Source organism: Tetranychus urticae, chromosome 1 (genome assembly GCF_039701765.1).
Source record: "Tetranychus urticae isolate SD_2017Ah chromosome 1, NJAU_TeUrti_SD_1.0, whole genome shotgun sequence".
NCBI lineage: Eukaryota > Metazoa > Arthropoda > Arachnida > Trombidiformes > Tetranychidae > Tetranychus > Tetranychus urticae.
Genome location: NC_142958.1, coordinates 22,611,713 through 22,637,200, shown reverse-complemented (window position 1 = coordinate 22,637,200; position 25,488 = coordinate 22,611,713). Strand labels below are relative to the sequence as shown.

The 25,488-nt window shown below is 32.1% G+C and overlaps 3 protein-coding genes and 1 long non-coding RNA gene across 8 annotated transcripts in view; 2 read left to right on the top strand and 2 right to left on the bottom strand.

Annotated features, from left to right (window-relative positions):
- Positions 1-469: 469 nt before the first annotated feature.
- On the top strand, positions 470-1,602 carry LOC107362181 (uncharacterized). Its single transcript, XM_015929199.3, has 4 exons — positions 470-683; positions 771-881; positions 953-1,036; positions 1,104-1,602. The coding sequence occupies exons 1-4, from the start codon at positions 604-606 to the stop codon at positions 1,354-1,356; spliced, it is 528 nt and encodes a 175-aa protein (XP_015784685.1). The 5' UTR covers positions 470-603; the 3' UTR covers positions 1,357-1,602.
- Positions 1,378-12,227, bottom strand: LOC107362337 (uncharacterized). The gene is made up of 9 exons (XM_025160897.2): positions 11,538-12,227; positions 10,968-11,008; positions 10,583-10,749; positions 10,361-10,507; positions 7,595-7,658; positions 6,827-6,909; positions 5,553-6,234; positions 5,218-5,487; positions 1,378-2,959 (listed from the first exon to the last, which is right to left on the bottom strand). The coding sequence occupies exons 1-9, from the start codon at positions 11,564-11,566 to the stop codon at positions 1,512-1,514; spliced, it is 2,931 nt and encodes a 976-aa protein (XP_025016665.1). The 5' UTR covers positions 11,567-12,227; the 3' UTR covers positions 1,378-1,511.
- Positions 12,228-14,346: 2,119 nt separating this feature from the next.
- On the bottom strand, positions 14,347-15,614 carry ND-30 (NADH:ubiquinone oxidoreductase core subunit S3). Its single transcript, XM_015929377.3, has 3 exons — positions 15,471-15,614; positions 14,750-15,324; positions 14,347-14,668 (listed from the first exon to the last, which is right to left on the bottom strand). The coding sequence occupies exons 1-3, from the start codon at positions 15,538-15,540 to the stop codon at positions 14,477-14,479; spliced, it is 837 nt and encodes a 278-aa protein (XP_015784863.1). The 5' UTR covers positions 15,541-15,614; the 3' UTR covers positions 14,347-14,476.
- A 594-nt stretch (positions 15,615-16,208) lies between these two features.
- LOC107362344 (uncharacterized) overlaps positions 16,209-25,488 on the top strand; it is a 28,327-nt gene continuing 19,047 nt past the window's right edge. For 3 of the 5 annotated variants that reach the window (XR_016198147.1, XR_016198146.1, XR_003082266.2), the window contains exons 1-2: positions 16,209-16,515; positions 17,399-17,627. This is a non-coding gene — a long non-coding RNA (uncharacterized LOC107362344). Of the gene's footprint in view, positions 16,516-17,398; positions 17,628-17,747; positions 17,969-23,295; positions 24,778-25,488 lie in introns of those variants that run through there. The other 2 variants (XR_003082267.2, XR_001568653.3) reach the window with 2 other exon arrangements.

Here is a 25,488-nt window from a genome sequence, read left to right as displayed (position 1 = left end):
AAATGGCAATTGCACTGGTAAACTTAGATTCCGTTTCCGCCGATTACATACTTTCGCCATCTATCGTGTAGTAACTCAACTAGTTAACAAAATCTGTGTAACTTTTTGCTAGTAAAACAGACAAAAAGTAATTGTTGACTGCGATTGTCATTCATCGCAATCAAGATCGGTAATATTTGAAAATCATGTCCTCTGAATGAATGAGTTAGGATGAATATTTATGAATACATAATTAGGGTAAAATTTATTGACTTTATTGGTGAACACTTATTCCCTGCAAATTTCCGATGCCAATCAAAAAAATTACTTTTAACACACTTTCAAATGATTTGGATAGAAAGTTGATTTACCTAGAAGTAAACTAATAGTGCTTAAAGAAACAAAATTGAATAAATTACATAAAGACTTATGATTGGTATGATATTACTCAAAATGTATTCAAACCTCAATAACTGTTAATCAAGATCTTCAATAAATAAAATAAGGATTCGTCATATCCTCGATTGAATGTTGTTGATGAACCAAGAATCATTTAATTTCCTGAAAATTTTATGCTTATCAACCGATGACCGAGAATAAGCTGTTCTGAATTTTACCCTTAAGATGCCAAAAAAGCAAAAACAACGGAAACGATCCAAAACCGTAATAGAGAAACAAGAAAAAGGCGATAAAAAAACTACCAGGTAAGAGTTTCAATATCAAAAATTAATCATTTTGTCTTAATTTTAATTTAATTATTTAATTTTAGTTTTCATTTTACTTTCTAATAGGAAAGTTAAATCAGAAGACAGTATTGAATTACCTGTATCACTATTAACTAATGAAATAACAGACGAAGATACAATAACTGAATTAGTTCAATGGAAATCAAAAACCTCATTGTAAGCATTCAATTCAAATTGTATTGACACATTAGCTGTTTTAACATTTTTTGTTTCATTTTGACTCTCAGATCAGAGGAAAGCTTAGATCTTAATAACAATAGTCTGAATGATGCTAAAAACGCTAAAGATGACAAAAAAGTTACAGTCAACAGGTTAGTATTTACAGTTTAATTGGTGCGATTTTGTCAAAAATTGTAACATCTTTCATCCTTTCTTAAGGCCTATCGAGCGACCATCAAGCCCAATCACCTACAAAACGACCATTATTTTACATCCTGAGCAAGCCAGCCAACCTCATTACCAAAGAGTCACCACTTTGAATGTCAAGAGAGATACGCCACCGAGAATCATTGAAACATCATCACAAACCAATAAAGTTAATCAACTGGATGAGGAAGCTAACACAGTGGAGTGGTTAATTTCATCTGTAATAATCCTTGCCATTGCGTTGCTGTTAATCCGATTTTTTTGATTGAATTGAATTTCTTTAAAATCAAGTCTATAAAGTAATTTTACTTTTAATAATATAAGAACACGAATGAGATGTTAACAAATCAGCTGAGACTTTGATTGATATACCAAAACCATTTGCTTAGTTACTGTTAATAACCAACAAACCGATCCAATTTATAAATAGCAATTGATATTGTAATCTATTGGGTATCCATTCAATTCAGCATTGAGTGTTTTAAGTAATGGCCAAGTATGTGAACAACAAGTTGATTGAAAATCGTCCAAAGATAGTTCCCATAACATGGCTCCACCTAATCCATTTTGCTTGATATAATCAGCCTTTCGTTTGAGACTTAATAAATCATCGAAACCGACCCATTGATTGCCTTTAAATGCAACTGGAGCTTCTGTCCCGTTAAATCTTCCAACAGTCCAACCTGAGTCACGTACAAGCCTACAAATCTCGGTGAATGATATATAACCAGGTTCTTTGGTCACAGGACCGGGTAAGCCAGGACCAATTGATTTGTGATTCAAACCGTAATTAGTTGAGTTGATGGTGATATTATCAGCTAGAGTAAATGAGCGACCATAAAAGGGAACACCAAGGATCAATTTATTCGCAGGGAAACCTTCGTTTATCCATTTGTTTACAACGGCATTGCAATTGCGGCTATTTTCCTCTTCAGTTGTTGAATTAGTTATTGAAAACAATTGAGAATGATGAACTGAAACATGGTAATAGTCATAATACAAATCATAAGTCATTAAATTGACAAAATCCAATGATTGGGCTAAGCTTGAGACATCATAAGATGTGTTAACCAGATTAACCCATCCACCAACAGCAGCTGTTATTAAAAAGTCAGAACCATTGGTTGCAGATCGAAGTTCACTAACCAATGAAGCAAATCCTTGTTTATCATGTAAACCTTGAGTGTAATTACAAACATTTTGCCAGCAAGTTGGATATTCCCAATCAAAATCAATGCCATCAAATCCATGGGACTGTAAAAATGGAATGACTGATTTAATGAAATTAGCACGCAATGTTGAGTTATTAACCATCTGAGAGTATTTTAGTCCATCAGCTGAATCACCCCAACCTCCTAAAGACAGAAGAACCTTCACTGCTGGATTAATTTGCTTTAAATCAGTGACTCTTCGGTAAAAATTCATATTGTAGTCAATTGTTCCATTAGATGAGATTAAAGTGTGTGTTTGATTGTCCAATACGGCAAACGCGTAATTAATATGAGTACAAAGATGAGGTGGAATGTCCTCTGGATAGAGTGATCCATAACTAGATGATGTCCAGGCCCAATTGGTAAAATAACAGATGACTTTATAACCATTGGCTAAAGGTGATGAGGAATTAGAAAGTAACTCGTTGGTTCCATTAACAGTCAATATGGTTTTCAATTCAATTTCATTATCCTCTAACTGGTCAATCGGACAATTTGGTGGAAGATTAACTGTACACAATTGTTTGTCTGAATCAAAGTATAAACCAATAGGGCATCGTAACAGTCGACTGATAGTTTCATTTGTACACTGACCATAGACCTGGCAATTCGTGGATTCACCAATGTACCCATTCCCTTGACAAGGACGACCGACGACTAGAGTTGATGAAATTGTTGGAACCAATTCAGAAAATACAAACAAAATTAATAAAGACAACATTTCAGGTGTATTCAATCAACTTATAACTGCAATCACTAAACCTTGTAATTCGTATGAGATGTTTTCATATGATCAAGATCACTTGACTTTGTTTAGTGAAGTGATTTTCCGATCGGAAATGGTAGTACCTTTCAAGCTATTTAACTAGAGCGGTTCATCGCCATATCAATGACTAGAGCAGGTGACAATTAATGATATCTCAATTGCCTTCAAATCAATTAGTTATCTCTCAAATGAGACAGGATTTTCTCCCAATGATTTGTCTAATGTTCATCATGACTGCATGATAATTTGTTTAAAAACATTTAATTTATTGACGTTACAAATGTTTATTTATAATTAGATTCGGTTAGATACCGATTGCTCGGAGTAAATTATTTTAATCATAGTCCTATCATTAATGAGAGCATTTGAAATGCTACATCAATGATATTATTATGTACTGCTTTAATTTACAGGTCAAATGTGAATTCATCTTCGGAAAATTAATCGCAATTATTGTTTGGAGATTAATAGACAAGAATAGTTGACATGAAATTAGGTTATAATTTTGTGGAGTTACATTACATTTATTATTAGAGCTTGAGCTTCGACGGAATTGTAATCAGAATAATTATTAACATTGATTAGTATTTTTTTAACTTTGTTTTCAGTTAACATAAAAAGGTTCATAATCAGTACAAATATCGGTTGAAATCGCTGGTTGATTCAATCTAATTACATCTAAATATTAATAATGTTTGGAGGGAATGATTAAAACAGAAAGGTAAATCAAAAAATAAATTTAAAAGCAACCTTGCAACGCATTAGCATAGAAAATAATAATTGATTAATGATTATCAGTTAATTCAAGCAAATTGACCAAAAAAACACACAGCCACACACAAATACATAGCGAAAACTGTTTTTTTCATTTCAATGCCAGAAAGATTGACGTAAGCTTTTAATTTAAGTATTTAATCCAAATAATCAAATGAAAGCGACAATGCCAAGACTGATCACTCTGGGATTTATACTTAAAGTTAAATGGTTACACTGAATTATTAACAGTTAAAATCGCTGTACAAGGCAATATGGTTAGTTTGTTTCATTAATTTTCATTCATTTTGCTTACCAATTCAATGGTAATGGTTAATTAAATTATTAAATCATCATCAATCATTATTGATGATTCCTTACTTTTTAGACTCAAAATTAATTTTAGTACAATCAAACAAAAACTTGACAATATTGTTGCAATCATTTTACGAAAAAACAATCGTTTTGTTTTCATGTACTTGAAATACAATACACTAAATTTAATATGAATATAAGTAAGATTAGTCCTTAATCAATTTCTATTGTCCACTGAACTGGTTCGGGTTTTCTCTTTCCTTAAATAGATTTGTCGACTAGATCGATTAGGATTTGAAATGTATTAATAATTGTTACAAATGGAACAATTGACTATAATATTTAGTGTTGTTAATTTTGAGTTGTTCATTCAGCAAATCGTCATTTATACCCTTCGATAAGGATGATAGCTTGTAATCGATGCAGATTGTTTCAAATAACTGGGCCCTGTATGTGATTGATTGGTTGAGTTGTGATGGTTTCCAATTGATTGACTATTGTTACCAGAGTTACGAATAACCAATTCATTTGCATTACATCCGTAGACGCGAGTGGGTGTAAAGTTTGAAACATCCCGATTATAATCACAAGCTAAATGGAAAAAATAATAATGTGGAATCAGCAAATTGAATGTAAAAGTACAACTATTTCAACTTACTTGATTGACATTGCTGTTTCGCTCGAATTACCAATCCATTTGTTTGTCCATTACCTGAAAACTTTGCATTAATTAATAAATCAAGTATTCACAGAAAATTTCAGTACAAAATCATCATCATTGAAATTCTCATCGAAATATCGAAGCATGGCAAAAGTTTCGAACGTAGTTTGATCTTGGTAGTTAAAATAAACAAGACTTGCATAAAAGTGATTCAAACTGATAAAGACATAACGGAATCATTTTCAACATATTTCATGGAAATGTCTAGAGAAAATTTCTTGAGCTAATTTTCACCTCTAATGGGGTTGCAGGAAAATATTTTTGTAACGATTGTTTATAGTTTTTATATTTGATCAATATGAGCTATGTTATTCAATGATGATGCTATATCCGATTCAATATTGCTTTGATGTTTATTACCTGTTCCATGGTTATTCGATGAAATTAAACAATTTTCAGACGTTGAGTTAGGCGTTGCAGAGATTTGCGATGTTGTCTGTAAATTAGTATTATTTTGAGTAGATGAGTGATTTGATGGTTGAGCATTTAAACACGAGCCCGTTTGTTGACTAGAGCCAATTGTTACTGCCGGCAAGTTAATTGATGCAGTAATATTGGAGGGACTCAGATCAGGACTGATTGGAGCACCAGGTAAATAACTAGAGTAGCCAACAGGATAACTTGAGCCTGCTAATAAAGTTAATAAAATTTCATGAGTGCTCAGGTAGTGGAATGGTCTAATCAAATTGACTAACCATAAAGTGGATAAGGTTGATTAGGCCAAAGACCATGTGGTACCGCATTTAAACCGGGTCCTTGGTATGAATAACCTGATGGGTGCCACGGAGAAAGAGGAGGTGGTGGATATGGTGATGGGGTTGGATAAAATGTGGTTGTATGTCCATTCCAGGCAGAAGAATGAGAAGTTGGTACAGGTCCTGGTGCTGCACTAGCACTTGGTATATTTGGTGATCCAAAATTTGGAATTGGAGCGGCAGTGGGAGATCCCAAAGACGCTGTCGGCCCATTTGTCAATCGATGACCAGTTGGTGTCTGTATCCAACCTGGCAATGGAGCCCACATTGAATAAGGTGATGGTGCCACAGTTTGAATCAAGCCAGCTCCTGGTAAACCAACTGATGGACTAACTTGTGGAGCATTACTCAGATTAACTGAACCCGAATTATTAACCACTGCAGCAGCTGCGGCTGCGGCTGCTGCTGCGGCCGCTGCTGCTAAACCACTGTGGTGTTGTGGAGGTGGTGGTAATGATCCAGGTAGGCCAGGCTGGTGTGGATGATGCGGCCACCAGGCAGCAGGTAAGACAGAGAGGCCATTCCCTAGATTTTCCAATTGAGTATTTATATTATTTCCATCTGTACCTAATTTAATTCCATTGAGTGATTTTTCTCGCGGTTCAGCACGTTTAACTTCAACCTAAACAATTGCAGAAACAAAAAAAAGAAAGATTATCGAAAATGTCAAAATGAACAGCGAAAAAGAGATAAATTACAAACTTAAATCAAGTCGGGATAAAATTAAAAACTAGATTAATAAAAAATGTGCATTATAAAGTAATACTCATAAAGGAAAGGAAACAAAATGGTTAACATCTAAAAACAAAGAAACTTAGAGCTTAAAAAAGTGTAAAATTAATGAATAACATTAACATTAATTCTTAATCACAGGCAAATTAACTCGGTTCATAATAACTTACTATAAAATGTATGTAATTAAAATAGATGAACAACAATCAAGCACAAGAAAAAATGAAACTGTTCAAGAAGACCGTTAAGACAATTGGAGGGAAATGAACAGCTGATTATGCTTAAACATAATGCTTTATGCTGATTCCCTGGCTTGAGAGTTGTTTCAATAATCGATAATCATAATTGAAAAACAAGAAAAACAAATTAAATAAAACAAATATCAATAATAATTGTGCTTTGGGTGCAAATTAAAGAAAAAAAATAATAACAATTAAAATATAATAGGTAAATGTGATTGATTAGGTAAATAAAAGCCTAACCTTTTTACCGCTGATGACCACAAAATGTTCATCGACTACTTTGTTAACTGCTTTTTCATCTTCAAAAGACAAGAAACCAAAGCCTAATTTGATCCAAATCGCACCGTTAATTTAAACAATTAAGTATTTTTGATAAACAATGTAAATACATATGAATAAAGGGAGAGGGTAAACAAGGCAATCAGTTAACAATCACGCAATTAAAATATACATATTTTATATACAGTAAAATATAAGAAAAGTCAAAGGTGTAGTCAATTAATTTTACTAGGTTAAACAAGTAATTAATTTACCCAATTAATTGATTAAAATTTACACTAGAAAAGCCTTTAAAAGTTAATCAATTTTAATGTTCAAAATCTCAACCATTAATCAATATTGGTATAAAATTAATTACTTGTAGCAATAGTTACGCTATTATTAATAGACATAAATTGTTATTAAAATAAGTTAATGTAACATTTAGCTTGACTTTACCAATGATAAAACTCAATTGTAATTTCAATCAACTTTGATTCAAAAAGGTTAAATGAAATCAATTTGTTGATTAAAGACTAGAATCTGAAGAAATCTTGAAAATTGCAATCTAATTGATTGATGAAAATATGATTAGACTGAAATTAAATAAACCAGTTAAACTAAACTCTGATTGAATCACCGCAGCAATGATGAAAAAATCAATAATTGAAGTCAATTGAAATCTATCTGAAAGCGCTTATCCTAATGTTTAATGGTTACAATTAAGTGTGATCTGAAATAATCAGTTACCTCTGAATCCATTTCCACGAGTTTTCTTTCGTTCCTGATCATACATGATAACAACCTCGACAACCTGTAATTAACAAAATTAATAAAAACATCATTAGTAATTGAATTGTATTTCAAGTGAAAGGCAAAAAAGGATAACTCAATAAGGAAACATTTAATTCAGTTTTGTCATGAAATGAGATCAAAAGTGATAGGAACATCAATAAACAAGAAACATTAACAAGATGAGATGATTGTGAAGATGACAATGTCTTTCAATGGACTTTTTTCAACCAGAAAATTTGATTAAAAACAGATGAAAAAAGGAAAAAGTTCAGTCTGAATTTACTGTTGATGTTACACTTTAAATTTTATCGTAACAGTCATTATTTTGAATTATTTAGAGTTGACAGAATTGTTTCTTCTTGTTCCTCTCATCGCCATTAATAACAACAATCGAGTTAACAATTTAATCATCATTTGTAGTCAATAGTAACTGAGGCCTGATTCAATCTTATGATTGATTCAATGGCTTGTAAATGTTAAATGATGTCTTCAGTCTTTTGTCAACCGATTCATGAGTTAGCTTCAAGTCTTTCAATTTTTCAGTCAATTCTTCATGTTCAATGATTTCTTCAATCAAATGGCATTTTTTACAGCAAAAAATGGTTTTTAAATTTAATTTTCAAGAGACAATCAAATTCTGTCTTTAAATTGCTCCATTTCCACCGTTATTACACTCTCACTGACATATGATATTGAATGTTTAAAAGCCTGTCATATCAATCAAAAGTCCATGAATGTTGAGCATTAATCTTTATCCTTTTCAAAGTGACCGGATGAAAGGTAGTTGGTAATCTTAAGCTTATTTCCTGAGATGGTCAACATATTCACTATGATAATGGTGATCAAATTACCTGAAAAGCTAATGTCAACAGTTACAGAGATTAATGATAAAAGTCAGACACTTATAAACAAGAGCAACATTGGTTAAAGCTTGAAACTCTTTATCTAAATAATTCAATTGGTCATAATGTTAAACCTTTATGACATTTATGATGGTCAATTAGTGAGTTTGATTATTGACAATCAAAAGACAACAAAAATCAACATTTTTATCAAAGGCAGAAACCGGTAAAAATGAACCGTTAACCCAACAAATGAAATGTGAAAAATTTAATTTCCCTTTTATTGGGTGGAACTGGTTTAACTCAATTATTTTGACATTACAATAATCATAATGTTCAACCACAATAAGTATAATCATAACACTAATAATAATAGGATGAGAAGCAAAAAATTGAACCCAAAAAACACAAAATAATATATTAATAATCAATGAGTTTGACTGCAATTGACTGACCAAGCTTATTGCTTTTGTTTTTGTTTTAACATTATTAATCCCAATTGGACGATATTTTTTTCAAGTGGATTTACAGATTAATGGATTAAATGGTGTTTCCCTTTAAGGTTGAGCTTGGTGAGCTTGAAATGTTGAATCAAATTTTCAAATGAAACATTTGATTGATTGAGATAAATTAACCCAAAGGTTAACCAGTAAAGTCTAGAGTTGAGGCAATCAATAAACTCCTCTGGTTAGCCATTAATTTCAATGTTAATCAAAGTTTCAACTGTAACCAGTAAAAATAGTCAATTTATTAAGGTCTAATTATAATTACTTGGATTGTTGTTGTTGTTTTCATTGTAATATAAAGGTAAACTCAAGTGTTGATAATATTTTTGTGGAATGTTTCCATGGAAACTTGAATAACTTTTGTTATCACCCAAAGTATATAAATTATCATAATGAAATGCTAACAAAAGGTAGACCAGAAAAAAAAGTCAAATCAAATTGATAAGTCAAATGATTGTTGTATTAAAGGTTAAAGTTACACTTTTTGTTCAGACCAGTAAACACTCAATTAATAATCAATGGAGGACTCAAAACCATTTCAACTGAATCAAGTAAAATTATCATTCAATTCTGATTGTTAAAAGTTCGAAAAAAATATCTTTCGATTTTCCATTTCACTCAAATCGATACATTTCTTGTGGACAAATAACGCGATAAAAACATTCATAATGACCCTTAAATCATCTAAATTTTAAATTGCTGGAAAACTGGACTTGATTGAATGAGATTGAATCGTTCCTTTACAATGGATTGTCAAACTTCAGTTGGTATTTCTGATCAAACCATGAAATTTTGATTCTTTAGAATTGCAAGAAAATGAATTTGTATCTAAAAAATAATTGAAACCTAAAATTAAGGTTTTGGGTAAAAATTCTGGTTCGCTATTTTTAGGTTTCCATTTTTTGGGTTTTCATATTTTGGTGAACCTTTGGTTTGACTTTTGATGTTGAATTTTACAATTATTTTAAAATGTTAATAAACTGTCAACAATTTAACGGAATATTGAACAGTAATGAATGGAAATGTTTAGGTTGACAAAAGATGAATTGAAAAAAGGTTGTTTGTTGATTTGTCAATTTTTGTCATTATTAGTACCAAAGTTTCAATGCAAGTGTCAACATTGACTGATATAACAATAAGGGAATATCAATTGATGTGGTTAAAGAAAGAGACCAACAAATCAATCAAATTAACCACAATACAAACTTGATCATCTTTGTTAATCTTGTAATGAAAGACACAAAATTGGTGGACAACAGCGAAAGGTTATAACACCTATTCATTGTATTGGGTTGTATTGAAAAATTGTTTTCTGTTTTCTTGTTTCATTGTATTCAATTGTAATTAGTTGGTCAACTTGTTATTCAACTCACCTTTCCATATTTACTGAAAAATTGCCTTAGGACGGTTTCATTGACATCAGAAGGCAAACCACCGAGAAATATTTTTGGATAGTTTAACATTTTTGCATCTCGTTTCCCTTTCTGAGCACTTTTTGGGTTACATGATTTAGGATCGATCTGAAGATGAAATTAAAATTGATTTGTTATTAAAAAGAGAGAAAAGACAGAAATGATTAAATTGAATAAGATTACCGTTCTTTCGTCCAAATGGTGAGGACCAGCATTTAAAACTGTTTGGACGCAATTGGGATCTTTGAAGGTAACAAAGCCGAATCCTCTTGATCGACCAGTTTCAGGATTTTTCATTACAACACAATCAGCAATTTCACCAAATTGAATGAAATAATCATTGAGTTTCTCTGAAATTCAAATGGAATCAGAAGTCAATGAGAGGAAGATCAAGTGTCGACCTTTAATCTTCAGAGTGATTTAAGGTTAAAAGAAGAAGGAATTTCTTTTTTTCAAATTTCGCATCTAAGCTGAATTTTCAGCTTCTTTTTGGCCTTTTTTAGATGAATGTTTGAAACTTGAAAAATAGATTCTGAAATAATTTGGGAACAGTTAAGCCTTTTGTTACCTTTAGTTGTTTCCCAGCTCAATCCACCAACAAAGAGTTTACTGATGAAAGACAAAAGACAAATTATCATTGATTAATTAACTGGTGATAGTGAAGAACCTGTTAAGGTTAAATTGTTTACTTGATCAACATTGCAATTAGTTGGGGTTGATAATGAGAAAAGAGGGAAAAAATGTTGATCCAAAATTCATGTTCATTTCAAGAGTATTTTCATGATAAAGATTCCATGTTTTATTGGGTGTTTGTTGTTGTTGATGTTATGAAAGATGGTAAAGAATGGTGATAATAAAAAGTAATGAATTGATGTTTAAGATTAGATAATGGATGATGATGACAAGAGGCAAGATGATGATGATAATGATAATGATGATGGTGGGAAACATGAAAAGGTGACAATGAATTGGAGAAGAGTAGATAATGATGAGCAAGATGAATGAATATCTTTTAATAAAAGAATGTAGGAAAATCAATTGAATCATTTTCCTGGAGCAGATAATCATGAAAATGGTCTTGATTGAGATGAACTAATTGTTGGTGGAAAAGGGTGAAAAAAATGAATTCTTAACTTACCCAACTTCTTCTTCAGTATCTTGGGTCATTTTTACTTTTGATTTACTGTTGTTTCTGGTTTCACTTGGTTACTTCAATGTGTTTTAATTTAAGGTATACAATGGGATGGATTGGAGTTACAAAAAGGCCAATTTGGAAGGAATACGAAGATTAAGATTAGGATTTTAATCAATTAATTGGTTAAAGTGGGTAAATTGTAAATGTTAAATTATAAAAGTTGGTAACATCTTTTTTTCACTGGCAAACATCTGGGTTGAGTAAAACTTTTACTTGGTTAACGGTGAGGTTACGATGGATTGGGTTGGTTTCAAGTGACATTTCAGACGGAATTGTTGGGAAAAGGTCAAGAATCGATTAAGGAATAATCAAGGAATGATTAAGAAATGGTTAAGAGATGAAACCAGGAAAAAACAGCAACAATTAAGAGACAGTGAATCGTCTAAATGCATAGCCATGGTTTGATTGCAGGTTGACTTTGACTGATCAATGGCATTGCTGGTGTCCTAAGTTGGTGACTGGCCGTTTATCATTGTAACCACACTGACACAGACAATTAACTGTTGTTTAACTGTTAATCAAGTAAATTAATGTATCCACTGACTAGGAAATAAATTCATTGTAAAAAGATAAATAGAGTTAACTTTAAGATTGAAGATTGACAATGGTCAAGTTGTATTTGGCTTTACAAAAAAAAGGTTGAGTGTGTGTATCTATGTGTCTATGTCAACCGTTGTTGGGAAGATGGAAAACATTTGAAGAGGGAATTTTAAGATCGATGAAAGAGTGAAAAAGAAAGGCGAAGATAAAAGAGTCGACTCATGGGGGTAGAAAGAAGAATAAATATCATCATCATTATCTTCATTTTCATCATCACTCTCTGATCAGGCCTGCGTTCAGCTTTGCCTGAGTAAAAAGTCCTAGATTGTTTCTGTCTTTACTCTCAATGTTAGTGGTAGAGCAACCATTTCCTGGCGCAAGAGAGAAACAAGAAAGGCAGCAGAAATGATGAAGATGGAAATCGATTTTCAGCCATTGAATTTCCACTGCCTTTATTATCATCATTATCATTACCATTTGTTCCAAGAGTCTTCATGTCATCATCCTCTTACCACTGTTGCACTAATGCCTTGTATTTCAACTTCAGTAGTTGAGCTAGTTCAGTAGTTGCATTTCCTTTCCTTTCTTCCTCTTCATCTTACTATTTATCTTCATTTTATTTCTCATTCTCCTTCCTCTTCATCGAAGTTCACTCTTATTTCACCCTGAAAACAACCTCACATTTGGTACTCTACAATTGATTTCACCTCCTTCTAACCGTCAACATTTACCCATCTTACCAACACCCTTCAACATTCACAATTTAACTTTAATGGTTCCTAGTTTTATCCCAAAAAAGGGTTTGCCCATTTTGTTATCAATTTAAAGCTTGCAATCTCAACTTTCATCTTCATCTTCATCACCCTGATTTGGCTTTTATCTCATAAAATATATATAATTTCAATAAATTGATTGGTTAGTTGTAGCTTTCAAGTTTCATTTTTCTGGTTATTGGGTTCAAAACATTTGTACACTCTTTTGATATACAGTTACATGTATCAAATTGTTTGGACTCTTTTTGATGATTGTTGATTTTAAATCTTGAAATCGGTCAGAAAAAATCAAATCAAATTTCTTGGGTTTCATTTCTCAATCATTTCATTCTTTTCATGTCATATTTTCATGTTTAAATTTGGTTACTTCATTTTTAAAGGCCTTTTTGATTCACCAATTTTACTTTTACTTTGTATCTTTTGGTTTAATTTTAGTTTATTTAATTGTACATTTCATTTATTCACATTTGATTTGGATAGGAACAGTTGAATTGATTGTCAAGTTAAACATTTTGCTGTTTAAACAATGCATTTCGCTTTGATCAAGTTTTCATTGTAATTGATTTGGTGATTCAGTGAATGGTGAGCTGAAGGTTTCAAATAACTTGGTTACAATCAATAAAGCAAACAAATACATTAATCAAAATGGCTAATAAATCCTTTAATCATTATCATCATATTTTGCGTCACTTTTTAGCTCTGTAATTTAATATCATAAGTGGTCTAAATCATTACTATCAAGTTTGAATTACACATTGAACAATAAACAGAAACACCTTTGTAAACAGATAATTTAAGTACACGTTTTGCACAAATCAATCAAAACATCCTCAAAACACTCAAATATTTGAAAAATGAAAACCCAATATTAAATTTAAACTGGTGTCTATCAGCGCCAATGAATATTTGATATCAAAGCAATGATTTTAATTTTAATCATCTCATAAAGCTTCATTAACATAAATTCCGAGTTCAATAAATCGCTGATTCCTTTCAGACTTAATTTTATGATTAAGTTTGATTTTGCTTTTGCATTGAATTTTTACTTACATTTGCATATATTGATGTAAATATTAAGTCCATTTAATTAAACTGTTAATCTAATCAGCTTTCAACATTGAAAATATATTTGATCATGATTGGTCAAAATGTGATCAATATAATAAACAGGCTTCAGTAAAGATCCTAGAATTGGCATTTTGTGAAATCTCCATGTTAATCAAATTATCGATTTGCATCAACAATATTGATTTATTTTGTTCCTTGAACATATTATTGTTGAAATTCAACCATCATCAGTTACGAGCTAATTAATATTGATTAAATGGTTAAGAAAATGAACTGCATTTAGGATGAATAGAAGTAATTAGATGAGTCCGTTCGCTTTTGATGTTTTCTTGAAATGTATTTTTACAATAGAGAAATTTGGAAAGTTGAACTTTGATTCGTTTGATGACATTTAATTTAGCTGAACATTTTTTCCAACATTTGTAGATATCATAATCAAACCTGATAGAATTTTTAACTTCTCAAGGTATTTACATATTTAGTAAATTTTATTGGATATTTCTATTTTTTTGCCTCGGGCTGAGGTTCTGCGACTACAGTTCCTGCTACTAAAGGAATCTCTTCAGCTGGTATTGCTATTGCTGGATTGGCTGGGAAAGTTTCCCAAGGAGTTTCCAAGTCAAATTTACGGAATTCTTGGGCTAATTCAAGTGGTTCTTCGATAATGCTACCCAATTCATCATCATAACGATACTAAAAAAGAAAATTAAAAAAAGATTGAAATTAATAATTGATATTTTAAAGATTTAAAATTAGAATCACAACAATATTTACCTCCGTGTAGCCAGTCAAAGGGAAGTCTCTCCTGAATGGATGTCCAACAAATCCATATTCAGTCAAGATACGTCTTAAATCTGGATGAGCATAGAAAAATACTCCAAACATGTCATGTACTTCTCGTTCATACCAGTTGGCACCCTCGAAGACCTCACAACACGAATCAATTGGTGTCATTTCATCTGTGTAAGTCTTAACCCTGACTCTCGAGTTGAAATTTAACGATAACAGATTGTAAATGATCTCAAATCTGTATGCTCTTGAAGGTACATCCATACCACCAATATCAGCAATACTTGTGAATTGACAATTGTGATGTCCTTGTAAGAAAGCAAGAACCGGAACAACTCCTTCAGGAGCAATCATAATTTCCAATTCATCGACATGAGTAACTTGAATCTTCTGAATGAATTTAGGCAAGCATTCAGCACAATAACGACCAAAGTCAATTAATTTAGCTCTCTTTTCAGGATCTCGCAACCCAGTAGAAGTAACAGATTTTTCCTGAGTAGCTTCTTTTGCAGTAGCAGCAGTAGACAAAATTCGAGCTGGGACATTGAAACAGTTAAAACCTAGAAGACGGATAAAAGATTAAACAAAAGGGTTACACACGGCAAGACAAGTTATCACAGAGATAAGAGTGAGAAAATTCACCAAGGAGAAGGTCAAATATCTGAACAAATGAATTCAATAATAATGTGAATTAATTATTACTTACCAATCTTAGGCCTCAATGAAGACTTAGCAGTGTTGTTCAACACTCTAAATAGCTGTTTTAAATGAGACATTTCCAATAAAATTACAGGTTAAATTGTTTGAATTAAAAAATAAACAAATCAACTCAAAAACAAAATTTCCAGCTGATTTCCAACAACCAAAACAGCCATCTATTGAACAAAATAGAAAGCTAAATAAATTTTCTTGAATTGCAACAATTAACCGTTTTAATTAAACAGAAAGTAATTCAAAAATTCAAATCACAATCTTGACAAAAATTAAATTAACAAACAAACGCTCAAACCAACCGAATCAACACTTTATCCCAATCGACAAGTGCTGTTGAGCGATCAAATATAAGACTCAAAGGCTTTAATTATTTGCTAATATTGACTCTAAACAAAATCAATCGAAGACCAAATGTCGATGAAAGCTTTAACGAAGGAAAAATTTCGCTTTAAAATTTTTAACTGATAATAATTTATTATCAGTAAATTTTTACTAAATCAACACTTTAAATATTTCATGATTAAAGGATTAACTTGCAATTAAGTACTTTAGAGGGAAATTTGAAGATTTAAATCTATCGACTCTGGATTACACTTTAAAACGTAAATAATTAGTCGAGTTGTTTGTGATATAAAAGGTTAGTAAATATTAGTTAACGTAAATTATTGGAGATAACAATTAAAGCTGATAAGAATTGAATGTAAGCATTTAATATTATCAACACTAGATGTCATCTGTGACTATTATTTACCGTTTTTTTTCTTTTTCTTTAAATAATTAGTGCGATAATTAAATTTGTTTTTAAGTTGTTTTTGATTATTTAACTTGGGTTACTTTTTGATCTGTGTTGCCAATTGATTCTAAATCAATGGTTGAAGCCAACTTTAACCTGGTTCATCGTGGTCAACATCCTAATCAACCACATTATGGATATTAAAGTGGGTGCAATTTTGTCTACACTCTTTAGTGTAAAACAACTGCAGCAACAACCTCACCAACCAAGCATCTTTAACTTTAACCCAAAGGAAACTAACAATGTTACTATCAAAATGTTGATCAGTAGAGAAGGAGAACAAGATGAGGAAGATGAAGATAATGATGATGATGATGAAGAAAAAGTAAGAGAGGAAGGAGAAGAAGCAGGAGAAGAAGCAGAAAAAAGAAGATCCTGAAGATCAAGAAAGAAGAAACAAAAACAAGTAAAATAACTTTTGGCAATTTTTGGCCTCTACTAAGACCTTTCCCTAGTAGATGAAATAATCTCTATCATACACAACAAACACACACATATAAAACTCTCTCCTTTCTCTCTCCCCCTTTTTCTGCATTTTATATTTACTTTCTCCCTCTCTCTGAAATTTCCTCTCTTTTTCTCTTTCTCTACTCAGTTTCATGTCAAACCTGTTGATATAACCCGATTGCCCTAGCGGCCTCGTGGTACATTTTTATCCAATGCTTTTTATTATTATTATTTTCAACTATTAACCTTGATGTTATTTTTTTGTCTCTCTCTCTTTCTCCCCGCTCAACATTCATATAACCTGCAATTCGGTAATCAACTGGCTCACAATTTTGTATCAAATTGCTCATTGGACTCGTCTCTTGCTCTCATATGGGACTCGAATCAATCTTAACTGGATCTTATCTCGATCTTAACTTCGTTGCAACTTTGTCTTATCTCACTCTCTTGACCCGGTCTTAATTGGATCTTGAAACGGTTACAATTTGGTTTCAACACGGTTTTAACTGGACGTTAACTTGGTTTATATATCTCTTGTCTTGGTCTTGATTTCATTTACATTTGGTCTATATTTGGTATAACCCAACTTGGGTATAAATTTGGTAACTCATCCTGGTAAACTCAACTCTTGATAACCAACTCTTTAACTTGGTGTATTTGCGTGTCCAATACTCAACCAGAGAGGCGAAGGCGAAAGCGAGGAGGAAGAAGAAGAAGGTGAAGGTGAAAGGAAAACAAGGCAAAGAATTGAATAAACTTGTGGTGAACAAAACTCAATCAACTGCAGCAACATCATCACCATAAACCATCTTCAAAGCCATCATCATCACCATTGGAACAGCAAACAAAAACACACTTTTCCCCTCCTCATGCACACATATACGAATCAATGTCATCACCATCATTCAGGTATGATTTTAATCAAACTTCCACTATATCTTTCTCTCTCTCTCTCTTTCTCTATTTTCACCTTTCTATTTCTCATTCCCTTTCCCTTTCCATCTTCATTAAACTGTACAATCCTCTTAGACTTAATTTTTTGTTCCCATTTTATTTAACACACTTGAAACCATCAAATGAAGTAACAAACACGTCTATTTATTTATTTACTTAATTTGTATTTAATTACTTGTCATCAATATTTACTTATACAAAATGTGCGATTCAGTGAGCAAGTTATTCAGTGTGTTTCTGTGTATGTGTGTCTGTATGGCGTTATGCGATCAACAAGCAGCAAAAAATATGAAACATTTTGTAATAACCAGTTAAGAGTTAATAACATTTGAGGTTTACCTTATTTTCATGTCAAAAACATTCACCATTATTATAATTTTCGCCTTTCTCATGCTCTTTCTTTTTCTGTTTGCATTCATGATAATAACCTTGAATACAGAAGCTCAGGAAAATAGCAATGAAAAAGAGTTTACGGCTTTTTTTCGTCTAATCTTTTTCTTCCTTTTGGCAGACGCATTTGACAAAAAAAAACCACAGAGCTGTTTGTCTGTAAGATGCTGGGTGATGTTGTTGTTTTGGTGCACAAGGACAACTTTATTTGTATTGATTATTTAACAGTTAAACAAGCTTTTTCCTCTTTTTTGCTTCACTTTGTAGTTCATAATTTTTTTTTCAAAGTCAACAAACTTTCACTTGAAGAGCGAGTTAAGTCAATCAGTGAGTTACTTTGCCTCCTTTGGATTACTTCCAATCCTTTTACTTCAAGGCAAACCATGTTGATTGTTGATGATAATGATGATAATGATGGGTGTGAGAGAGAGAGGAAAGGGAGAAGAGCAACTTTTTGGCCTCTCAAAATAGCTTCATGTGTGTATGTGTTTATACATTGAGCTATTCCGTTGTGTTCCGTGTATACTTCTGGATGTGTATTTTGAAGATAACAGTTATGTAGATGGTGTACAATATGCTGTACTTTCAAGTGCAGTTGATTTCTGAATGATTAGTGAAGAGAGGATGAAGATGATGGTGATGATGATGGAGGAGGAGGGAGAGAGAGAGTGAGTGTCAACTTGATGTTACAAAGTTAGTTTTTCAGAAGAAGCAAGAAAAGGAAAAGGAAATGCATCTTAACTGTGTCCTTGGATTTCAATCAAAGAAGGGGCAAGAAAATGCATTTACTGAGAGGATTGTTTCAAAAATTGTTGTTGTTTCGTCTTGATAATCATCCAAGGGACTGTTGTTATTACTGTTGTTTTTGCTTCTCTCCGTTTTTGTGGGAACCATTTTTTTTGGCCACAAACAAAAATTTTAAGCAAAAAAAAAGAATCAACTTTTCCTCTCTTTTCCTTCTCTCTCTCATCAACAACGTGCATGGGAAAAGGAAGGGTTGTGAAGAGAGAGAAAAGTGCATTGAACGTTACCTGTACCCTTTGGTCAGTTAGTGCTGGTCACTTGATCAGAGGTTAAGGGGCACAGAGGCTCATTGAAGTATGCTTAAAGGGAAAACACGTTGCAAAGACCAACCAACCTTATTTGGTGAATAGAGTAAAAAAGGGCTTGGATAATGGCGAAAAGAGGTTTTTTTACTCGTTGGAATTTTTTCTCTCTTCTCTTCTTCTTCTCTCTCACTCTTCGTTAAAACTCTATGTTATCATCATCCTCATCCTCATCAGTGTCTTTTCCCTTTACTTTTTTAACCTTATCTCAACATTTTACTTTTTGACTTTCCTTTCCTTTTTTGGACCTTTTTTCCACTTTACTCTTTACATTCCTTTTTCATCATCATCCATTTTATCCTAATTAACTTCACGGTCGATGAACTTCGTACTTTTACTTGTGAACATCTTCGAAGTCCGAACAAGTCCCATTACAAAGTTGACTTGTAATCATCTTGAGGTCATTTCAATGTTAAAAATTGACAACAGGGGGAGCCAAAGTCTCCAATGATGAGGATGAAAAGTTGAAATGATAATGTTGAAGGAATACAGAAAATAAGACGCAAAAGAAGAGAAAAAGAGAGAAAAAAATATGATGAAGAAGCGTGCAAATCACGTAATATACAAGAAGAAGATAAGCGAAAGAAAAGATAAAAGAAAAGAAGAGAAAAAAAACTTTTTCTTTCAATTCAATTCTCTAACACTTCTTTGACTTTTACATTGAAATATCATATAAAAGTCCATTCTTCCTCTTCCCTCCACAGAAACACACACACAGGTCAGCACATCTAAGACTCTGTTTCACCTTTCATTTCCTTTTCTCACTTTACTGCCTGCTGGACACAGACAGGGCCATTTTGTACACAGTCTGGTGAAAAAAAAGGAGGCCCAATAACTTTCCCTTTCATCATGTTTGTTAATATTATATTATATCAATATATTTTATTATAAACCACTCTCTGCCTACAGAAACCAAATGAAAGGGAGAGAAGAAGAAGATAAAGAAGATGAGAAGATGGAGAAGATTAATAAAGAAGAAGTAAGATGAAAAATAAGAAAAGAAAGGGCAGAAGAGAAAGTTGTTTGATGATAAAAAAACTGGTAAAAGAAGGCCAAGGCAGCTTAGTCTTTGTTTCCTACTATCATCTAACTTTGATTGTAAAAGTGTAAACATGAAGTTGGCCAGCAAAAGCGGGTCAAAGGGAGTTAGCCCTTATGTCAAGGATAAACAAGCTCAAGGGAATGGCCAGTTGAGAGCAGCCAAATATTATATAAAAAAATGGTTAACCTGGTTTTAATATCTTGTTGTTGTTGATTGTGTTTCTTACGCTTTCATTTTTTTGTTTGTCTCTCTTTTCCCTTTTCATAATTTTCTTGTTCATCCTGTTGATCGGGTGAGGCCATTTTGTCGCTCATTTGTTGTTGTTTTTTTACTTGTTGATAATACATTTTTTTATGTCAACGGATCAGGATCTAACCGTGGTAACCTTAATTGCCACAGGCACTTTCTTACAACAAAAAATGTAACATCATCATCATCTTAACAGCAAGATAGCTTTTCAACTTTTTTTCATTTTTGTTTTTTTCACTCTCATATTGTAGGTTTTTCATCATCTTTGCAAACTTGTCTTCATCTCTCTCCTCCCTTGCTTATGTAACCATCCAATCATTTTAACCCTTTCATTCAATGAACCAATCAGGGAAAGTTGTTCAAACATTTATTTAAAATTGCTTCCAAACCTTTAATCAGACTTAATTTATTCCCTGCAACTTTCACCTATTGATTAAAATATTTGCTTATCATTTTCATGATGATTGTAGCTGATGAAATAGACTTTAATTATCTTTTACCAACTCAATCATTTACCTAGGAATCATTATTTTGATATAATCATTATTGCTAATAGTGAAAGTTGAATATCATTTTGAATTATTAGTTTGGAGTTTTAAATTCCTTTTTATATTCACTCTAGCTGTAATTGCTAATTAAATCATGGTTTGATTAATATTTACAAATGTGATAAAAGCACTTTTTAAAGGTAAAACTTTGTCACTATTTTACTGTTGATTTTTGTGCTAAATTGAACCAAATGAAAACCTTGAAATGGTTCAGTAATTTATCATTTATTTCATGTTTCCTTGTTTAAATTGTTGATATAAATATTGATATAAATACCGATAATATAAATGATTTGAGTAAATGCTGGTACAAAATGTTTCATTTAAAATAGGAAGAAGGTTGAATGAAAGTAAGAAAAGACTGTTTAAAATGCAATAAAAACAACAGTTTTATGCAATATTTTGATATATTTATGTAGTCAGTAAATCATGATTATTATGGTTACAAGTTGGTAGTAAAAAGTATCCAGAAAAAAAAGTGAAAACAAAATTTCATTTCTAATGAATGACAACAGTTTATCAAGTCAATTGTTGATAATAATGTGCCAATTCAGGATGGACACAGTGTCCATGTCCATTGATATTGTGACTTTACCCAAAAATAATAAAAAAATGTCCATTGATAACGAAAATGAACCTCGAAAAAGGTAAACGGACATTTCTCAATTTTCGTACTTATTCAACTTGTAATGGCCATTATTTCCCATCTCATTATTGTTATCACATTGAGCCAGTCAGATATTTCACCTTGAGCTGCAGATGATAGAACAAAGGTGAAAAGTCTCACTTATCTTCATCTCACCATCAAACTCTCACTTTCAACCTTAAACTTTCTCTCAAACTGGAATAACATCCGCATCCGAGTTTTATAACATTTATCAATGGGAATTTTCACAAAGATTTCCGGTCATAATGTGACATTGTAACTTACCAGACTCTCTCTCTCTCTCTCTCACTATTAGTTTATTACAAACGTTTTCATCTTGATTAATCAAAGCCAACTCTCCCTTTCTCACTCGGCCTCGGCCAACATCTTAAGATCATTTTGTTCACCATCTTCACCTTTATACCTGTCAGTCAAGTGAAAGGTATAAAATAACTTGTTGGTTAAATAAATTACATTCAGGTCAAATAAATGTTCATCCATGTTACTCACTTTTACTCTCCCTGTTTAACTCACTCTCCTTTCAAGAATAATATATAATAATTTTTGCACAATTGCATTGGATAGTTAATAAAAAAACAAACTTCTTTTTTACCTTCAAGTTTTGTTCCTTCAATAATAAGGTGTGTAAAGATATTGCAGGGCTTTGCCACATCTAAGATGACCAAACCTTATTTGGCCAATCCATGACCCAGCTTCTGCTGGACAACGCTCTTCTTCCTCATTTTCATTCATCTTCATCTTCCTCTTTGCTCTCCATTTTCCTTCTCATCTCTCTCAGGGGCTTCTCCTTTTTTTCGGGTTATTTTCGTGTCCAGGTTACGTCAAGTATTTTTGAAGCATAAAAAACGACCAACTGACCTCAACGTCAAGCGTTTTTTAACTTTTTTACCTATTCTTCTTTACTCACTCACTTCTCTCTCTCTCTCTCTCTCTGCATTTTGCAGAAGTTGTTTTTTACTTATTTTTTATTCCCGAAGGAAATGAACCTGGGAAAGTGAAGACTTACCCTTAACTCTGTTAAAAAACGTTTCAAAGAGATGAAAAGATGAAAAGGTAAAAAAGGTAAAGAGAAGAGAGATGGAAGAGAGTGAAAGGGATGATCGAGTGAGAATGAAAGTGAAGGACAGACTGCGTTAGTCAGGCTGGACAAAGCGGAAGGAAGCCTGAACGCAACATTTTTCGAGAAAAAGGTTCAAAAAAGTAGTAAATGCAAATTGTATTAAAAAATATATTTATAAATGATGATAAAAGAGGAAAGAACAAGAAGAAGATGATAAAGAAAGATGTTTTTCAGCCTTAAAAAAAGAGGATTTATATCTTCCTTCTTCTTCTTCTTCTTCATCGTCTTCACCAGAATCAAGATGAACACACGAAAAGCAAAAAATCACAGCAAATTACATCAGTATTAATGCTTTTGTTGCCTTTTCTCTTGTCCATATTATTTTGACCTTTTCTTCCAATGCTTTTTTCTCCATCAAAATTATTCAACGTCCAGCTTTTGATTGTATTTTCTGCTCCCTTTTTTCTTATATAAAAAAAATTTCTCTTCTCAATTTTTTACTTTCCTTTCTTTTCTCATTTTCAACTTTACCCTCTTTGTGTCATTACTGCTGGACGGAAGTGACCCAAGGATGTCTACATAAGAAATGAAAAAAATAGACTGACCTCGTTATGGATTACGATTTGTTACATCAAATGGACTTTCCCATCTCTCTTGTTGACCAAATTTATTCCTCATCACCATTATCATTTGTTCATCCTCTTGGCACTCTTTGTGATTAAAGAGGTTCACAGGTTACACCAGCAAAAACAAATTAACAGTCAAACCCTTTAACCTATTACCTTTCAATATAAACATTGACCAGTGAGCATCTCATTGTACTCATTTGTCCGTAATTTACGTAAGCCTTTTCAGTATTGAACAACATCTTAAAAGGGTGAATGAACAAGGAAACTTCACCGAGTATAAAGACCACTCTTTGTATACATTTATTTATATCTGTTATTGATTTCTTTGGTCACTTTTTTTGTGTTGAACTAATTTGTGAGTAAATAGGTAACTCGGGTAAAAAAGAACCTCCAAAAAGAGAAAAAGAAAAACGAGCAAAAAAAGAAAGAGTAATAACCCCTTTCAACCATCAATGGTCTTCACCCTCTTCTTGACCATTGTTATTTTACCTTTTAGATTACACAAAACTCCGTTAATTTGCTTACCTTCATCTATACAAACAATGATAATAGATACATTTATCTTAACCCTTATACATTTTGACTTGACTTTTCACCTTAGAACGAGAAGAAAACGGCCTTTTTTTACGACTTTCTCTTGACCCTTCCACTCCTTATATCCTCTCTCTCCTTCATCTAATTTTTTCATCATTGTTATTATTCTTGTTCATCTTATCATAATCATCTTCTTTTTTCGCCTTCAACTCTAATAGCCAGCTAATATACAGTAATTTGTATCAAAAGTTTCTCACGTTCACTATGGACACATCTTTTACCCTCCTATTTTTTTTAATATTTTTCATCATTCTCTCCCTCACTCTCCATCACATCTTGGAGGAGTTGTAAAGACATTTCATTATTCTTAAAGGATAAATCTGTTCTTAATGATACACTCTTCAATTTAAACTTTTCCCTTCATCTTCATCTTCTCTACTTTTCAACATGAATTCACTTGGCTCTTCACTTGATACATATAATTTTCTGGTCTATCTCATCTTTTATTTTTTTGTTTAACACTCTTTTTTTCTTGCTTGTTGCTGATACACTTTCAGGACCATACTTTGACCTAAATTTTACCCTTGGTCACTAGTTTTGTTCTTAATTCCAAGGTAAACAAAAAAAAGAGAGAACCAGTCAAAGGTCCAGAGACACGTAACAATGTTTATTACCAACCATGTAATGCAATGAAAGGTCCATTGATTTAACATACATTTAACTTTATACACTTGGTACCTTTTTTTTCTTGTGTGTGTTACTTTGTTTTTTATGTTTTTATATTCCATTGCCTTACCTTGTTTTACTTTTCTTGGAAAGAAGACCAAGAAGATTAGATGATGATGATGGTGTAGGTGAGTAGGTGAAAAAGGTATCCAAAAAGTATACTTAACTCTTGATTGGTACAGTAAATGTTGACCATTGAAAAGTAAATTAGTTTCTCAGCAAGATTTAGGATAAACATGTCTCTATCATTATTATTATTTCATTTTGATGATCATAATGGTAATCATTATCAACATTAAACTTTCAACTCTTGTTGTTAATACTTTTCATTATTATTATACCTTTTTGATGATGAAAAAGCATAATCAACAATTTACTTTGATTGTGTTCAAGTAAAGGTAAAAGATGTTACTTACAAACCATTTGAGTTGGTCAAAAGAGCAACTTTTCTCCCTTTTTCTTGACCCTATGAGAAAAAGGATGAAAATTTGTTGAAAATAAGCAATTTATTTAACTTTTTAAATGATCATTTTACATTCATTTTGTGCAAAGGCAAGTGTGTCATCAATGTTAACATTTGATTGTGGGTTTAACAGTAAAAATTAGTCTTGATTTGTTGCTCATGATAACTGCTCTCAGCTCAATGTTGACTTCAATTTTGCACATTTTCAAATTATCGGTTTCACTGAAAAATAATCTCATTATTTATGGTTAATATTTTGCATTGTGACAATAAATTATGACAATTTTGCTATTTTTACTTTGTTTTCCAAATTGATATTAGCTTCTTACAGTTGGTCAGTTAACCTGGACTTTACTCAAAGCTTAAGAGGAATCATCGAGTTGTTTTCCATTATTTTTTGAA

Bases quoted from the DNA above. Each gene is read 5' to 3' on its own strand.
- LOC107362337 (XM_025160897.2), bottom strand. From the start codon at position 11,566: ATGACCCAAGATACTGAAGAAGAAGTTGG. The intron at 10,750-10,967 runs GTAACAAAAGGC...TTTGAATTTCAG, and splicing joins GAGCTGGGAAACAACTAAAG to AGAAACTCAATGATTATTTC. The intron at 5,488-5,552 runs GTTAGTCAATTT...TAACTTTATTAG, and splicing joins TCAACCTTATCCACTTTATG to CAGGCTCAAGTTATCCTGTT.
- LOC107362181 (XM_015929199.3), top strand. From the start codon at position 604: ATGCCAAAAAAGCAAAAACAACGGAAACGATCCAAAACCGTAATAGAG. The intron at 684-770 runs GTAAGAGTTTCA...ACTTTCTAATAG, and splicing joins GGCGATAAAAAAACTACCAG to GAAAGTTAAATCAGAAGACA. The intron at 882-952 runs GTAAGCATTCAA...TTTGACTCTCAG, and splicing joins TGGAAATCAAAAACCTCATT to ATCAGAGGAAAGCTTAGATC.
- ND-30 (XM_015929377.3), bottom strand. From the start codon at position 15,540: ATGTCTCATTTAAAACAGCTATTTAGAGTGTTGAACAACACTGCTAAG. The intron at 15,325-15,470 runs GTAAGTAATAAT...TCCGTCTTCTAG, and splicing joins TTCATTGAGGCCTAAGATTG to GTTTTAACTGTTTCAATGTC. The intron at 14,669-14,749 runs GTAAATATTGTT...TTTCTTTTTTAG, and splicing joins CTTTGACTGGCTACACGGAG to TATCGTTATGATGATGAATT.